We start from the raw sequence: 18951 nt of genomic DNA, 5'->3' as shown, positions 1-18951 counted from the left end.
AGTTTAAAATGGAGTAAACAACATGTGGGTAAATACAAATATTGGCAATAACATTTGCAATGGGTGTGACGAGTGTACTCAGAAGGGACTAGTGTAGTTTGGTGATTAAAGAAGTGGAAACTTCACCGACCAGGGTATAAATGCCCGCGCACGACCCAATCTGCGCTCGTCACAGTGTCTCTCGTGCTCCATATTTATACGGCACCCTGGCGCGCAGAGAAGCACAGGCATGCCGCGACTCTAATGAGACAACGCTCACAAGTGGGACTTGAGGAGCTCGAGCGAAGCGAACAAACTGTGTGTGCAGATTCCGAGGACAACGAATACGCACGAGAGGAGTTCATCTGTCACTTGTATTTGCAACAGTTCGTTGTGCAAGTGAACTTGTTGTTCTCAGAGGTGAGTTTCTTGAATTATTCAAACAACGCACCATACAGAAAATTACGCATTTTATGGCTGTTTAATGCTGTTGATTATGCATCACTATCGTTGCTGTTTCACACATTATATACTGTCAAATTGAATGTAACAACTGCTCAGTCTTACTGTTGATTTTGTTGTCGGTTAATGGCTTTCCAAAAATAGTGCATAGCGCATTACTTTGACAATATTTACTTTGAACTGTGGCACCAGTTAAGTCCAATAATTAACTGTCTGCCAAAGTCTCACCTTTATTAAATGATCACACTTGTGCCTTTAAAAAAAGTGAATTTAGAACATCTGAATATGCATGGAAGGATGATAAATTACGGTTAAAGGGGCAATCTGCAGTAGATACATACATTTTTAGACTTAAATGATACTGTATTGATTCTTGACGAATATAACTTATTTTTATTTTTTTTTACCTTTATTTAACCAGGCAAGTCAGTTAAGAATAAATTCTTATTTTCAATGACGGCCTGGGAACAGTGGGTTAACTGCCTGTTCAGGGGCAGAACGACAGATTTGTACCTTGTCAGCTCGGGGGTTTGAACTCGCAACCTTCAGGTTACTAGTCCAACGCTCTAACCACTAGGCTACCCTGCCGCCCCATGTGTGTGTGCCGCCCCATTATGTGCCTTGTGAGCTTAGTTGAACTGTTGTACCACATCAGCACCAAAAATATAAGCTTGTTTGTAAACAATGTACATGTAAAAACAACAACAACACTGAATAGCAGGGGTATTCAACTCTTACCCTACAAGGTCTGGAGCCTGCTGGTCTTCTGTTCTACCTGCACCCACCTGGTGCTCCAGGTCTAAATCAGTCCCTGGTTTAATGTAGTCCCTGATTTAGAGGGCAACAATGAAAGAAAAACGCAGTGGATCTGGCTTTCGGTTCCAGAGTTGAGTTTGAGGGCTGTATAGCCTCAAAGCATGGTAACACTATCATTTTGATATCATGAATGTTCAGTCCTTGTATCCACAGCTCTGTCCATGAGTTTGAGTGGTTACATTTCTCCAGCCCCATCCCTCAGCTTTTTACCAAACTAGTGGTGGGGTGATTCTTTTTAATTGTTAGAACTACAGATTGCCGCTTTAAAGATGCAAGAGCTGACTACTTCTTCTCACCCTGTTCTCTAAACTCCCACAATTAGAAAATTCTGATTACAACAATTGAGCGTGACCTGTTTTATTTTAATTGAATGTTTTTTTTTAACTAGTCAAGTCTGTTAAGAACAAATTCTTATTTACAATTACGGCCTACACTGGCCAAACCCGGACGACGCTGGGCCCGCCTTATGGGACTCCCAATCACGGCCGGTTGTGGTAAAGCCTGGGCATGCTTGTATCCCCTGTCCTCTGCGAACAGTTTTTACGATTCTTTACAGAAAAGTACAAAAATATTAGATCCCAGATTGACAGTAGCCGGTCAGGGGGCACTTGAGGCAACTACTCTAAGACTACTGCTTCCTTTCACTCAAATATCCTTTGAGTTTCTCCTTGATACTGTAGCTCCCATAAAGACCTCCTACCTCTTGGAAGTGATCCTTTCGAGATGACCAACAGAGGTTATGCCTACAGTTGTCCCCAACATTCTATTGTAAATAGCTCCCTGACTTTAACTGCTGTGATTCAACCTCTCCTTAAAAATCCCAATCGAGACCCCTCCTCACTGAGTAATTGTAGACCTATCTCCAAATGTCTTTTTTGATTATTATTTTTTTTTATCCAAGATTTTACAAAAAGTTTTTTTTCTAGCAATAGTTGGCTTATTTGAGTATGAACAACTTCCAGTCTGGCTTCTGCTCACTTCAAAGCAAGAACGCTGCTTTATTGAAAGTCAGTAATGATCTTCTGTTGTCTGTCGGTGAATGCTCTATTTGAGTTATTTTGATCTCCGTGCCGCATTTGATACTCTTGATCTTAACATCTTTGTTGACTGGCTGGAGAGGTGAGTGGGAATCTCCAGCATTGCCCTCGACTGGCTCAGGTCATATCTGTGGCAGACGTTTCTCAGTGAGCATGGGTGGTTCAGTAGGGTCCCCAGCACCTTTTCACTCTGGTGTCTCTCAGGGGTCAGACTGGGCCGTATCCTTTTTTATCTGTCATGCTTCCCTTGGTGACATCATCCGCAATCATAACATTCAGTTCACTGCAATGCGGATGACACACGGCTTTATTAACCAATCAGACCCAGAGACCATACCTTTCACAAGTGTCTTGCTGACATCAAATGTTGGATGACTGACAATTTTCTCCAGCTCAATGATAAGAAATCAAAGGTTGTTTTATTGACCCCCCCCCCTCCTCTTGCTAGAACACAGATTGTAAATAACCTTGGTCATTTGTCCACTAATGTAAAGCCTATGGCCAGAAACCTTGACCATGACCTAAACCTCAAGCTGCATGTAAAGAAGGTTGTCCAGTCCTGCTTCTGTATAATCTAATAAATATAGCTAAAGTCAAGTCTTATTTCAGTCACTGATCTGTAAAAAGTTATAAATTCAGCAAAAAAAGAAGCATCTTCTCACTGTCAACTGCGTTTATTTTCAGTAAACTTAACATGTGTATTTATTTGTATGAACATAACAAGGTTCAACAACTGAACAAGTTCCACAGACATGTGACTAACAGAAATGGAATAATGTGTCACTGAACAAAGGGGGGGGTCAAAATCAAGTCAGTATCTGATGTTGCCACCAGCTGCATTAAATACTGCAGTGCATCTCCTCCTGGTGGACTGCACCAGATTTTCCAGCTCTTGCCCAACTCTTCCACCAAGCTCCCAGACATTTCTGGGGGAATGACCCTAGCCCTCACCCTCTGATCAAACAGGTCCCAGAAATTTATTTTTCTGGGCAAGTCAGTTAAGAACAAATTCTTATTTTCAATGACAGTCTTGGAACAGTGGGTTTAACAACCTTTTGAGGAGCAGAATGACAGATTTGTACCTTGTCAGTTCAGGGGTTTGAACTTACAACCTTCCGGTTACTAGTCCAACGCTCTAACCACTAGGCTACCCTTCCACCCCAAGACTTGCTCAGTGGGATTGAGATCCGGACTCTTCGCTGGCCATGGCAGAAGACTGACATTCCTGTCTTGCAGGAAATCACGCACAGAACGATCAGTATGGTGCCCATAGGTGACGTTGTTGCCGGTGATGTCTGGTGAGGACCTGCCTTACAACAGGCCTACAAGCCCTCAGTCCAGCCTCTCTCAGCCTATTGCGGACATTCTGACCACTGATTGAGGGATTGTGCGTTCCTGTCCCGCAGGTGTGATGTACCGATCCTGTGCAGGTGTTGTTACACGTGGTCTGCCACTGTGAGGACGATCAGTTGTCCATCCTGTAGCACTGTCTTAGGCATCTCACAGTACAGACATAGCAATTTATTGCCCTGGCCACATCTGCAGTCCTCATGCCTCCTTGCAGCATGCCTAAGGCACATTCAAGCAGATGAGCAGGGACCCTCGGCATCATTCTTTTGGTGTTTTTCAGAGTCAGTAGAAAGGCCTCTTTAGTGTCCTATGTTTTCATAACTGTGACCTTAATTTCCTACCTTCTGTAAGCTGTTAGTGTCTTAACGACAGTTCCACAGGTGCATGTTCATTAATTGTTTATGGTTCATTGAACAAGCATGGGAAATAGGGTTTAAACCCTTTACAATGACGATATGTGAAGTTATTTGGATTTTTACAAATTATCTTTGAAAGGCAGGGTCCTGAAAAAGGAACTTTTCTTTTTTTGCTGAGTTTATATACATGTGTGGTTTGGATAAAGTGCACTTGTCCCTTGCCATGCATAGTTATCCTCCATTTTAGGTGTGCCTGACCTTAAATGTTTGCTACCAAGTTGATTGCTTAGGTTGAAGCCAGGTGTGGTGAGTTAGGTAATTAGCACGCAGCTCACCCAAGCTTTGTTTGAGTACTATCTCTAATCATGTTCTACTTAATGCAGCGCTGTCTTTTAAACTATAGGGTACTGGACTAAATATGGTTATTTAAAGTAATGAATGTGTTTTACTTAAATCATGTTTTTCCATAGGATTGCCTGGTCTTAATTAACAATGTACAAATTGGCTAATTAAATGTACATTCTCATTGGTGAATCATTATTTGCGTGGTTTAGGTGCTACAATATTTATATATATATTTTAACTACATGCTGTCCTTTTCTCTCAACTTGGGGTTAAGCCCAATTTTACAATGTTTGTTGAATCCTTTATGTACTTGAAGTTGATTTTAGATGTCCTGGTAGGCTCTTTAGTCCCAGTGAGGGGGAGAGTTGGGCTCTGTTGAGAGGTGCAATCGCTAGTTATGCTGTTTAGCATTTAGTACTACTCTTACCTGCAGTAGAAACCCTATTGAAGGGCTGAGGTTAGACTCGGCGTCTTCCCTCATTTTGCATCCTGGATGTTACTGCTATGGACAACTGTTTGTCAAGTCACGTCATGTTTGCTGAAGTCTACAATAAATCAAGTTCTAATACATCTAGTACTTTTCATCTACAATAAATCAAGTACTATTTTTCTACAACCACGGGTCTTACTCATTCCCACCAGTCACCTCCCTTGGATACCCAGGGTCCGCTTTGCTACACATGCAAAGCTTTGTTTTTAAAAATCAGAAAACGGATGTGTGTTTCGCAATTAGCGCAATTGGAAGATGCACTTGCTGCATAAAAGTAACAAACATTAGGTTGCATGGCCACTGGTGCTTACTATATACACAATAGCCTTGTGCTCTCAAACTCAACTCTGGAACTCAAAGCCAGTTGCAGTGCATTTTTATTCATTGTTCCCCTCTAATCAGAGATACCAGGTGTGTTCAGTAAATTATCAGAGAGCACTGAAAACCAGCAGGCTCTGGACCTCATAGGGTTGAGTACCTCTGCCTAGGGTATGTACAGTGCCTTTGGGAAGTATTCAGACCCCTGGACTTTTTCCACATTTTGTTAAGTTGCAGCCTTATAAAATAGTCCCCCCCCCCCCCCTCAATCAACACACAATGCCCCATAATGACAGGGCAAAAACAGTTTTTTTTTTTAAATTCTTGCTTATTTATTAAAAATAATTTACATAAGCATTCAGACACTTTACTCAGTACTTTGTTGAAGCACCTTTGGCAGTGATTATAGCATAGAGTCTTCTTGGGTATGACGCTACAAGCTTGGCACACCTGTATTTGGGAATGTGATCGAGGAGAAGTAGGAAGATCAGGGATTGCTATTGTGTCCGGGGGAATATGAACTGAGCAGTCGAACAAGTGCTCTTTGGTTTCCCCAGTGGGCAGGATATAAACAAATAATGAAAAGAACCAAACTTCAAATAATTCCAGTGGACTAACACTGATCTTTCTGGTTCTTTCACTTTGTCTAAGCGATAGATAGACAATGTCTGGCATTTCTGCATGTGAACAGCTAACTTACATTTTTGGGAAAGTGATCGGAATTTTCAAGAAACATCTAACACTAAATTTATGATACTGTTGGTTACAAACAGTACATACTAGTCAAAATATTTAAACGTTTAAAAAATGGTTACTTGAAGCTAGAGAAAGCTGAACGAAATTGTAATACACATAGGGATAATGAGCGACGTCCGTGGTGCTGGATTGGTTATATGCCATAGGGAGCTGTCCTTGGTGCTCTTATTTAATTTTTTTATTGATACTTTACCACCCACAAGGACATGTCACCTCACCGCAATCAAGCGTTGCCCATGTTATGAATTCTGCTGGATTGTTAACATTGAAATTATTTTAAGAAACTATAGACATGGTCATATTGTGCGGGTTATTGAAGTCATATAAACGTAGCCAATTGGAACATTTTGAAAAGCATTTGAAAAATAAAATAGAAGTGTGTTGAACACTGCTAACTATGTATACTATGTTTTGAAAGTTGTGTGTAACCCAGCCCATCAGCCATGCAACGTTGTCTGCTGTCTTTCACTCAGCGCAGAGTTGCATAGCCATACAAACGTATGATTTTTCTGTCTGACAAGGGTATCGCTATAAACAAGATGAGTCATCTTGCATTGAAGCCTTTATCTTACTCACTATTTCTAAATAGATAAGAAAATAAATCTGTTATTATATCAAACAGATCACGACTATAGCCAACATTACCAAGGTTTGATATTCTTTTGTGACAAACTGTCAAAAGCACTTTCCACTGCTCAAACACAACAACCTTCCAGCTAAGAACGTAACAGTGAATCAGAAACTGAAATACTGTATGTTACAACACATCCAGAAGAGCAGGGAGAGAAATCAAATAGGTAGAAGTTCACTACTGATCCAGGATCAGATCATTAGTTCAATAATACCCCTACAAGTCATTGATAGCTACAGTTTTCATTCAATTAGACAGACCGCGCTTTAAAGGGAATGACAAGAAGTCAATATGTGCCAGCAGGCCCAGACAGTAACATACTGGATTATCTCCACAACTAAAATGACTGACTCAAAGACTGTAATGTTCAGTGTAAAATCATGTTTCTATGAAGATTCACATTTGCATCTGTAAACACACTATCAAACAGGTCACAAAGTGAAGTCCATGTCCTCTTTTACTAACACAACTTGACTTCACTCCCATTAATTCTTCTTCTGTATGCTACAGATCCCTGAGTGGAAATACACCGCCAGACACCATGCAGGAGTCTGAGCCCACAGTGTGCCAGCTGCAGCCCAACATCATCTCGGTGCGTCTCTTCAAGAGAAAGGTGGGTGGACTGGGCTTCCTTGTCAAGCAGCGCGTCTGCAAGCCGCCCGTCATAGTGTCCGACCTGATCCGGGGCGGGTCTGCCGAAGAGTGTGGCCTGGTCCAGGTGGGGGACATAGTACTGGCAGTCAACAACAAGCCCCTGGTGGAACTCAGCTATGAGCGGGCCCTTGAGACCCTGAAGAATGTGTCCCCTGAGAGCCACGCTGTCCTCATCCTCCGGGGCCCAGAGGGCTTCACCACCCACCTGGAGACCACCCTGACTGGGGATGGACATCAGAGGACCGTCAGGGTCACCAGGCCAGTCTTCCCCGCTTCCAAGTCCTACGAGCGCTGCTGTCCGTTAAGCCCCCTTAGCCCGGGGCAGGGAGGCAAGGACCCACAGCAGCTGAGGGCCATCGAGAACCTGTCCTCCCCCTCGGTGACCCCGTTCCACAGAGAGGCCATGCTCCAGAGGGGAGGGGTGCAGGCACTGATCGCAGCCCAAGATCCCATGCTCAGAGACAGGGGCTGCGGGGCACTGCTTCTGAATGGTGTGGAGGAGAACAACGACATGCTGAAGGAGATCGAGCCGGTGCTGCAGCTGATCAAGAACAGTAAGAGGGAGATCAACGGAGAGGAACAGAGGACCATAGAGCGCAGGGACGCTGAGGTGCAGGTGGACCGGTGAGCTGACCTATTGAACCCGACCGTACATACACATCACAACACCACAACACAGTGATCATTTAGTTGGTTAGATGGTAGAATGAGAATATTACTGCAGGCTAATTATAGATCTCTACATTTCTCGTGTGTTTGCTTCTATTCACATCAGGGAGCAATTGGTCCGTGACAGATGGATTAAAAGGTTTCAATCTGATTCTTGTGGTTATTTTCTTTGGAGAGCTCCTATTGTTGACTGTAACCCACTCAAAGGCCTGCAGTAGTGATTATACTGTAGACACTGACATCTTACACCTCCTGTGTACATGTATCCAATCAAAATCTGAGAGAGCATGGTACATACAGTACCTCAATCAATAGCACTGCGTCAACCCCCTATGTGTGCTCTGCTGGTTCCCATCCTCAAATTAATCATAGCTTCTTTGGAAAACGGATGTAAAATGTACTTTAAGTCTACCTCAAAACAAAGCACTGTGGAAATTCTATTGTGGTTGATAAATAAGCTATGGTACTTAACAACAAATGAGATTTAAATGCCTCCTGTATTTTAGAAGGGCAGACTGAAAACGTGTTGGCATTTGAGACGGGAAAGATTTGGCTAGCTAACCTGATTTCCTTGTTAGGGTTATGATGACGTTCAGATACTGCAAAGCTCAATCACTAAAGAGGCTCTCCAAAGAGCACCCAATAGAGGTGAAGGATTATAGAAAATGAAATGGCGGTATTGACTCAGGGCAGGCTTTCACTGTTATCTGACTATTTGCGCAGTATCATCTCGCTAATAAGTTGATAGCTGTTGAATTGAAATAGAACAGCATATTAACTAGAGCTATTTACCAAAAGCTGTTTTCACGCTGAGGGCTCTATTTTCAGCTGGTGCTACGGCGGCGCAAGTGCCAAACACATTATTTTGCAATTTCGGCACGCTCTGGCGTGTTCCGCACCAGGTTCAGCAATTTATCTGTCTTAATAACAGCTTGCTTGCATTGAGATGGGAAGGGTGGCAATATCTGAAGTGTCCTTGAAAACAAGCGCAAAAGTGAGAATTTCATGCAGCACATGTTGGGAGATTTAAGACCAGCGTAAAGCAGGTCATAGAGGTAACGTGGTTGGTACATTTAAAAAAAATAAAAATCCATGTAGGCTACATGTGTCAATGCCCATCATGCATTGATAAGATGATACTGGTTGACCTTTATATTTAGAATGTATTTTCATGTAACAATTGCTTGTTTTCCGTTTCATATGATTTTAAAAACTAAAACCCTCCGTAGGCTACCCTTGACTTATGCCTAAAGGCTATAACAAAGGCTGGTTAATTACAGGCCTATGTTTTGTTTCTGTAGACTATTTAACAACCTAGGCTATAGCGGACTAACATTCAAAATTGTAGTTTGATTACAAAATCAATACATTATTTGATTAAATAATACACTATTTGAATTTTGTGTGTGCCATGGAGCATATTCTGATTGGCCAGTGAGAGGTCAAGCTTCAAACTTATTTATTCATCAAAAGCCAGCCTTTTTGCTCAAATGCGCTCATAATTCCCACAATAAAAATTGCCAAAATATTTCTAACACACCCTTGACCTACAGTATAGCGCTAAGATTTACCATTGCGTTAGGTTCGTTAAAATAACACCCTGAAACCCACTACAATATAATGGAGTAATGACAAACTATGCGTAGTGCATTCGGAAAGTATTCAGACCCCTTGACCTTTTCCACATTTTGTTACATTACAGCCTTATTCTAAAATGTATTAGATTGTTTTAAATCCCTCAATAATTTACACACAGTACACCATAATGACAAAGCAAAAACCGTTTCCCCCCAGACCTTTTACTCAGTACTTTATTAAAGTACCTTTGGCAGTGACTACAGCCTTGAATCTGCTTGGGTATGACACTACAAGCTTGGTACACCTGTATTTGTGGAGTTTATCTAATTACCTCTCTGCAGATCCTCTCAAGCTCTCAGGTTGGATGGGGAGCGTCGCTGCACAGCAATTTCCAGGTCTCTCCAGAGATGTTCAAGTCCGGGCTCTGGCTGGGCCACTCAAGGATATTCAGAGACTTGTCCCGAAGCCACTCCTGCGTTGTCTTGGCTGTGTGCTTAGGGTCGTTGTCCTGTTGGAAGGTGAACCGTCACCACAGTCTGAGGTTCTGAGCGCTCTGTGACAGGTTTTCATCAAGGATCTCTCTGTACTTTGCTCCATTCATCTTTCCCTCGATCCTGACTAGTCTCCCAGTCCCTGCTGCGGAAATACATACCCAAACTCCAAGCTGGCTGTCCTGTGAAGCCACTCTATCAAAAGGCCTGATTGGTGGAGTGCTGCGAAGATAGTTGTCCTTCTGGAAGGTTCTCCCATCGCCAAAAAGGAACTCTAGAGCTCTGTCAGAGTGACCATCAGGGTCTTGATCACCTCCCTGACCAAGGCTTTTCTCCCTCGATTGCTCATTCTGGCCGGGCGGTCAGCTCTAGGAAGAGTGTTGGTGGTTCCAAACTTCTTCCATTTAAGAATGATTGAGGCCACTGTGTTCTCGGGGGCCTTCAATGCTGCAGAAATGTTTTGCTACCCTTCCCCAGATCTGTGCCTCAACACAATCCTGTCTCTGAGCTCTACGGGCAATTCCTTCAACCTAATGGCCTGGTTTTTGCTCTGACATGCACTGTCAACTGTGGGACCTTATATAGACATGTGAATGCCTTTCCAAATCATGTCCATTCAATTGAATTTACCACAGGTGGACTCCAATCAAGTTGTAGAAACATCTCAAGGATGATCAATGAAAACAGGATTTACATGAGCTCAATTTCAAGTTTCATAGCAAAGGGTCTGAATACTTATAAGGTATTTCTGTTTTTTGTTTTGAGTAAATGTGCAAAAATGTCAACCTGGTTTTCACTCTGTCATTATGAGGTATTGTGTGTAGATTGTCAAAAACAAATAACGTAATATATTTTTGAATAAGGCTGTAATGTAACAAAAGGGGTTTGAATACTTTCGGAATGCAATGTATAATAACTACTCTTGTGTTTTTTTTTTAGTTTCTGAGTAGGTCTGCAGAATTGTGGAGGCGATGAATATGGTTGTTTAGCAAATTGAAGGAATTAATTGTACGCAGTGTGAGGGAGAGACGGTTTGGCGCCCTGTGGTGTGTGTTTTAGGGCGAGAGAAATGATCTGACGTGCGACTGAAGATTTACAATTAGCGTGGACATGCGCTCAAGAGAGAGGAGATGTGTGGGTGTTGTGAAGCAATGCAAACCTCAAATCACACGCTGATGAGTTTGCTGCTGTGATTATTCACGTCTCATGGGGTTTCCACTGCACACAAAGGCTATGAGAACCCATTGTCTATCTAATCTCTGCTTGGACACAGATGGGTCGTTCCACGAAATGAGTCCCATTTGGGTAGTGTAAATCTGTTAATTTTAACACTGTCATGAATAGCACATGTTCAACTTAATAAACATGTTTTCCCATCTCGAGTTACATTTAATATTTTTTTTACTATATTAAGTGCCAAATAAAGTAACAGGTTTGACTTTTTTCTTCTTAAATCAGCCATAAATTATCTTGTGACAGGGGGAATGGAATCTTATGTGTAATGCAAGCTTCACAAAAAAAAATCTAAATTGTTAACATTTCCAGCCTGTATCTATGGGTAATCCACTAAATATTCCACCACAAAACACCAGGAAATGGCCAAAAAGACGAGAACCAGCTCGCCTACTTTTACACTGATTTAACTATTCGATGCTCAATGTAAAAAATTTAAAGTTCAGTCCACGTAACAGGGTTGACCTTAAAATGAGGGACAGGTTTCTTTTGTTTTTAGCCTGAAATGAATCCGTAATTAAATAAATAATCTTCAGAAATGAATGTCAAAGCAACCAAAATAATTAGGGCCTTACAATGATGGTGAAAACCCAAACATTTCTCCAGGTTAAGTGGGTTAAAATCTTCTACCGTAGAAAGTCAGAGGTACATAACAAAATGCATAATTTTTGCACTTTAGTGAGTCTTTATTCATATAAAAAGTATACATTTTCCATATTAAATGGAAATTAATATAGCAGGCTTTTACAATTCAATATTGGTGTATAATTTCTACTTAACATATCGAAAGAGACTCATTTCATGGAAAGACCCAGATGTTCTATGTAGTTCTGCTTGCCCATAGATCTTAGTTAGATATACTTCCTCTGTATGTTGTTTTAGTGGAATTGTTTCTCTTAGTGCTTTTTGGTTATTGTTTCTATATGTTTGTCACCACAGCAACTGTCATTGTATTCGTAGTAAATGAGTTATTGTATGTTAAGCAATTGTTTGGCAAGTTCTCAGTGTTTTTGATTTAGTTCAAGGGAGCATTTCATCTATGTTTTGATCTCGTCTCTCAAAGTGAAGACGTAAATAGTGGGTTTTAATACCAGATGTTAACACACCTACCTTTCACGGAACTGTATGTGCCTTGCAGGGACCTTGGTATGGGAAATGGTATGTCACCCCAGCTGGCGTCTGATAAGAACAGTGCGTGTGAAGACCTGTGGAGGAAGGACAACAACATGCAGACGGTGCTCACCAACCCTTACTCTGAGAAGGACGAGGTAAAAACACTCAACTATGTTTGTGTGCGTATGCACTCTTAGGTTCTAGTTAGCACCTTTTTTTCCCCCAAAGGGTTCTTTGGCTGTCCACATAGGAGAACCCTTTGGAAAACCCTTTTTTGCTTCCAGGTAGAACTCTTTACACAGACTATTCTTCATGGAACCGCAAAGAGTTCTCCTATGGGGACAGCCGAAGAACCCCTTTGGAACCGTTTTTTATAAGTGTGTGCATATGTTTATGAATGTGTACTTACATGCCTTTCGAGTGAACCCGCTTGTGAAAGCCTATCCTCCCATATGTGTATGTAAGCGCATGCTAGCCCATGGCGATTCCCCTAGAGTCGCACATGACATGCTTCTATAACCCCCTAATCTATATATTGCGTGTTCCTTGTTCTTGGAACACTTAGAGCTTTCTACGAGTGTGACTGTGTATCATAACAACAAGGCAAAGCCCCTCTTGGCTCAAGATCTCATCACCTGGGCATTCGATCCTTCCGGCTGATAGCTGTCAGAGCATGAAAGCCAGTTTACACATCTCATATGGAGAGTCTGGTTGTAAGTGGAGAGAGAGAGCCAGGGGTCTGGGGTGTGTGTGTGTGTGCGTCTACACATGCACGTTTGTGTCATAATCCGCACATGGTCCCATGATGATCCACCCACTTGTGACGTAGGCTGGGCTGCTTGAGCCCCCCTGCTCTCGTAGTGAATGAGGCCGGATGGAGAGACACGATCGAAGGAACTAATGAATGTGTGCAGCTGTGGTTGCAGAGGGAGCTGATTCATCTTTCTCCTCTGATTTGGCCCTCTCCAAATTAGGTATTTTGAGGTCCCCTCCATTTAGGTCTTTGAGGTCTGGAGGGATACGTGCGTGTGTGTATGTGTGTAGTGGAGATGGGGGATGTGTGTGTCTCAGCAAGGCGTACTGGCGCCATCGTAGGTAGACGCAGAGCTGTGTTTCCAGATGGCCTACAGTAGGTGTGTGTCTGCCATGACTTCTGACTCATAGGAGAGTGTAGAGGTGTATGACTAACATGTAAAAAGTCTGAGATAAATGTATGATTGTTATAAATTACCTTTTGATTCTCTCAGCCATTTTCCATATTTCCTTGATAATATGGTGAAGCAGGACATCCACTTGTTGTGCAATATGTCATTCTCCATCCTACGAGAGACGGGAGGCTACAGAACTACCAAATGACACGGTTGTAGAGTTGAAATTCGTATTTCAGTTAGACTGAAAGGGCTTGATGACATGATGATAGGCTTGGAATGATTATTTCTTACTTTATGGGGAGGACTGTCCTGGACTCTGGCTGTGTCTTGTGCTGAGCTCACTGCTAAAGCTTCTACTGTATAATTGACTGGTTAATAATTGGAAGTGGCAGAATGTTCTGTCACGATACCGCCACCGGGTTCTGGAGATGTCGCTTGGCTCTCCTTTGATGCACCTCAGGATAAGCATAAGTAGCACCGTGGCAGAAGTTCTCTTATCCTGTGCTCTTCTGCATAATGTCACTGAAAAGAGTTCAACCAGTCAAACTCTGTCAACTGATCCATTTTATTTTTCTTCATTCCCCCAATTCATGATTCATGTTCTTAATGTTAAGAACATGTTCTCTCTCCTACTTAACATGTAAAAGTGTAATTGTACTCGTCTGTTTGACTACAGGGGTAATAAGCTCGCTTTCTGTGGCCTAGCTGCACAATAGGCTTTCTGTATAAAGGAACTTGGAGATGATGACAATGGCACACGTTTGTATGCATCCTATCGCTGGCTGGGTGGGTGAGCATTTCGTAATGGGCACAGAATCACTTCTCTCTCTGAGGAATCAAATGAATTCAGACGGGTCTCTCCTCCTATTCTCTGAAAAATTCAATGGGCCTCGATTGACGTTTTGCTTTCATCGCCTCAGCAGCACTACAATTTACGCCCGTTGTTTGAGGTGCCTTCACCGCGTGGTTTTGCAATAATGTCTTGAGAGATGATGATGAGCAGTATTACAAGGTGTGGGATTGATTTCCTTTTGATTTGAGGTTCAGCCGCATGGAGAGACCTGAGCACTTTAGAATCAATTCAATACAACAATCAAACTTGTGGTAAATTACATTCATTCAAGCGATCATCACTTAATAACCACATCAGAGTAGACAAGCTGAGGGAGCTGGCAATTAGCAGTCAATCATGCTAGTGTTAAGGATGCTGATTACCTTTCTACCTGATGGGGGTGTGTTTCTCCTGTCTCTCACTGGCTGCGTTTACACAGGTGCCCAATTATGACGGTTTTGGCTCCTGAGTGGCTCAGCGGTCTAAGGCACCGCATCTCAGTGCTAGAGGCATCACTAAAGACCCTGGTTCGATTCCAGGCTGTATCACAACTGGCTGTAATTGGGAGTCCCATAGGGTGGCGCCCAATTTGCCCAGCTTTGTCTGGGTTAGGTTTTGGCCAGGGTAGGCCGTCATTGTAAGTAAGATTTTGTTCTTAATGAACTTGCCTAGTTAAATAAAAAAATTGTCAAAAGATCTGATCTGATCTGATTGGTCAAAAGACCAATTAGTGGCAAAAGATCAGAATTGTCAACACAGCCTCTCTCTCTCCTTTTCCCTCTCCACCTAAAGTTGTTATCATCTCAACCCTCCACTCAGAGGTGGGTTCAAAGGCCATCTCAGTAGAACCATTATGCGCTACTCTACAGACTAAAATGTATTAATTCTCTTAAACATCCGTCTCATCCCTCTAGCCTCCAACACAGGGGAGGATCTCTCCTAACAAGGCTCTAATGAATGGCAGCCCCTCCAAATGCCCACGCTTCATGAAGATCAAGAATGTGGAGACTGGAGTCACTTACAATGACACTCTACACCACAGCTCTAGTAAGGTACGGAACTGTCTTTTCGTCTTGTCTGCAGAACAGTGGCTTCCTCATCAATCAATCGATTAGTCAGTTAGCCAATCAACCAACCATTCAATCAATCTAATCAGTTTGTAATTATCTAGCAATTTTCTTACAAATACGTTTGTCACAAGGTGCTTAACTGCAACCCCCTAGAGCAAGACCTAAGCATTTAGTCATTTATCTGAACAGAACTGCAGCGTCGGCTTGGTGTTTTAACACCAGCCTAGCTAATTGCTTCAGCAACTTATCGGACGACAGCCTACTATGTACCCCAATGAATAGGATTCTAATGGTGCATCTTCAGAAGTATAATGTATCACAGAATGTTCTGTCTAAGCCATAAAGGACAGCTGTGTGGCATGAATGCTCAGAGCCTTATGGCGAGCGGATGTAGTGAGGCGAGGGATTTGTTTTGTTTTATTTTGAACACTCTGACTCTGCTCGTCACCCTCTTTTCCTTTCTTTCTTAATATATCTCTTTCTCGCTCTCTCCCTTCCATCACCTAGTCATGCTCACCGGCCATGTAATTGTGCATGTTGTTTACTTCTGGGACTCGCAACTTTAGCGAGCGTCATGTTGAATTGGATGGCTGGGTTGTTTGAGCAGAGCAAGGGGGGGTTTGGGACAAAACCTGACTGGCTGGACAGTGCGAGTGGGTGGCTGGTTCAGCCAGCGTGACTAGACTGCCCATTTTAGCAGCAGCGCTGTTGAGTTACTGTTAAATTTCCACTCTGGGTTTGTGCTCGGGTGACTGTTTTCTCCCTATTTCCTCCTCTGCCTCTAATCTGGCGAATGCATTAACAGCTACCCAAAGTGACGGCGCACTTCACTTATAATTGTATTCCTCTGACCATACAAGGTTGGTCTGGGTGCTGATCAGTCTCCTTTTTTCCTGTCTCTGTTCCTCTTTCTTCTGGCCTCTTTCCGTTTCTTCTCCGGTCTGTGTGTTCTCTGCTCAATTGAAGGCTGCCACTATGACTCCATGACTAATTCAGTCCTTAGCAGGCACCCGGCCACTCTTTTGGTAAAAAAAGCTGAGGGATGGGGTTTGACAAATGTAACTGCTCTCAGATTCGTAGACAGAGCTATAGATGCAAGGAATGACCATCCATGATATCAAAATTAAACTCTTAACCATGGTTTGAGACTATGTTGATTGACCTTGACGCAAAGCAAGCTTATATTTTGGGTTATGATGGGGTACAACAGTTGAACTAAGCTCATTGGGGCATAAGTTATATACCCATTGATTCTTGAATAATTTGTCATTCAAAATGGATGTACCAATTTGCATATTTAATGGAATGGTAAATGAGTGGGCTTCATGACATTTAAGTAAAGCACACTAGACTGGTTGTTCTGACAGGACCGGGGGGGGGGGGTGGTAAGCATTACTCTACTTTAGTCTTACATGAAGATGTCTGTAGGAGAGAGGGCGTGATAGAGAGAGAACAAGAGATGGGGGGGAGAAGTATTTTCCAGGTGTTATGGAATCCATGTGAACTGAACGAAGGAAACCACAAGGAAATTCAATGCTTTGTCATCAGAGCCTTGACGTGATGTCATCCACATTGCCTTTCAGTTGCCGCTCTGCACTGAGTGTGTGTGTTTCGGGTCCATCATGACACCTAGCCAGGGGAGCCGCAAGCCGGACGAATCTCGAACCAAAGAGGAGCTGCTGCCGCTGGCTACTGACTTCATAGACCAGTACTACACCAGCATCAAAAGGTAATGAAGTTACACTTACCATATACTTTAGCTACTTTAATAACCTTTGGATGTACTTGCCTGCATCCCTCATTGCAAACATTCCCATGCAAACATTCCCAATAGTACAAATGCCATTTTGTTTTTCCTCACATACATTTGATTCAAATAGTACTCTAAATGTGTTATTTTAGAGTATTTCTTTCTGTGCTTCTCATGCATCTGTGCACAATGTTTTGATCAAATTTGATTTGTCACATACACACGGTTAGCAGATGTTAATACGAGTGTGGCAAAATGCTTGTGCTTCTAGTTCTGACCATGCAGTAATATCTAACAAATAATTGAACCTAACAATTTCACAACAACTACCTTCTATACACACAAGTGTAAAGGAATGAATAAGAGTATGTACTTAAAAATATATGAGTGAGTGATAGCCTAACGGCATAGGCAAGATGCAATAGATGGTATAGAGTACAGTATATACATATGAGATGAGTAATGTATGGTATGTAAACATTATATAAAGTGGCATTGTTTAAAGTGGCAAGTGATACATTTATTACATCAATTTTTCATTATTAAAGTGGCTAGAGTTGAGTCAGTATGTTGGCAGCAGCCACTCAATGTTAGTGATGGCTGTTTAACAGTCTGATGAGACAGAAGCTGTTTTTCAGTCTCTCGGTCCCAGCTTCGATGCATCTGTACTGACTTCACCTTCTGGATGATAGCTGGGTGAACTCGGGTGGTTGTTGTCCTTGATGATCTTTTTGGCCTTCCTGTGACATCGGATGGTGTAGGTGTCATGGAGGGTAGGTAGTTTGCCCCCGGTGATGCGTTGTGCAGACCTCACTAGCCTCTGGAGAGCCTTACGATTGTGGGCGGAGCAGTTGCCTTACCAGGCGGTGATACAGCCCGACAGGATGCTCTCGATTGTGCATCTGTAAAAGTTTGTGTTTTTGGTGACAAGCCAAATTTCTTCAGCCTCCTGAGGTTGAAGAGGCGCTGCTGCACCTTCTTCACCACGCTGTCTGTATGGGTTGAACATTTCAGTTTATCCGTGATGTGTACGCCGAGGAACTTCTCCACTACTGTACCGTCAATGTGGATAGGGGGCTGCTCCCTCTGCTGTTTCCTGAAGTCCACGATCATCTCCTTTGTATTGTTGACATTGAGTCTGAGGTTATTTTCCTGACACCACACTCCGAGTGCCCTCACCTCCTCCCTGTAGGTCCACTTCGTTGTTGGTAATCAAGCCTACCACTGTAGTGATGCAATAAATCCAGTCCTTTTTACATGTCCTTGTGTTACTTCTCTCTGTCCTCGTGGCTGTGTGCATCAGGTTTGGCTCGAAGGCCCACGTAGACCGGCTGGAGGAGGTGACTAAGGAGATTGAGGCCTCAGGGACGTACCAGCTGAAGGACACTGAGCTGATCTATGGAGCCAAGCACGCCTGGAGGAACGCTGCCCGCTGTGTAGGACGCATCCAGTGGTCCAAACTACAAGTAGGAAACTCAGATTAAATGCGCTGTGTAGGCAGAATTCAGTGGTCCAAGCTATAGGTCAGAAACTCAATGCTCAATGTTAAAATAACTGCCCATTGTTTACTGATTTTTATTAAATTATGACCTATAATTACATACAATATAAGTGAGGTAAAGTGAAGTTTCCCTTCCAATTTAAAAAAAAATTAAGTATGTTTAAGATGCACTATTCAAAAAGCACTCCTCCATATCCTGGTTGCTCAAATTCTAATAGTTAGGCAAATTTCAGTTTATGTGAAAAATAAATCAAGTATAGTGTATAGAACCATTGTACCATCTAAACCGCTGTGAAATATATTTTCCATAAGACCAAAGCACAGGAAGCGTTAGAAATGGCACACCTAGAATAGATCTACTGTTTCTAA

General features: G+C 42.6%; 1 protein-coding gene across 1 annotated transcript in view; it reads left to right on the top strand.

Annotated features, from left to right (window-relative positions):
- Positions 1-240: 240 nt before the first annotated feature.
- Positions 241-18951, top strand: part of nos1 (nitric oxide synthase 1 (neuronal)) — a 67979-nt gene continuing 49268 nt past the window's right edge. Inside the window, exons 1-6 of the mRNA XM_064972927.1 lie at positions 241-399; positions 7051-7818; positions 12304-12433; positions 15176-15313; positions 16915-17060; positions 18385-18547. Coding sequence (XP_064828999.1) covers positions 7082-7818; positions 12304-12433; positions 15176-15313; positions 16915-17060; positions 18385-18547 — 1314 coding nt within the window. The 5' untranslated portion in view covers positions 241-399; positions 7051-7081. The remainder of the gene's footprint in view (positions 400-7050; positions 7819-12303; positions 12434-15175; positions 15314-16914; positions 17061-18384; positions 18548-18951) is intronic.

This window comes from Oncorhynchus masou, chromosome 1, assembly GCF_036934945.1.
Source record: "Oncorhynchus masou masou isolate Uvic2021 chromosome 1, UVic_Omas_1.1, whole genome shotgun sequence".
Taxonomy (NCBI): domain Eukaryota; kingdom Metazoa; phylum Chordata; class Actinopteri; order Salmoniformes; family Salmonidae; genus Oncorhynchus; species Oncorhynchus masou.
Note: the sequence above shows the minus strand (reverse complement) of the source record. Positions and strands in the feature narration are given on the sequence as shown.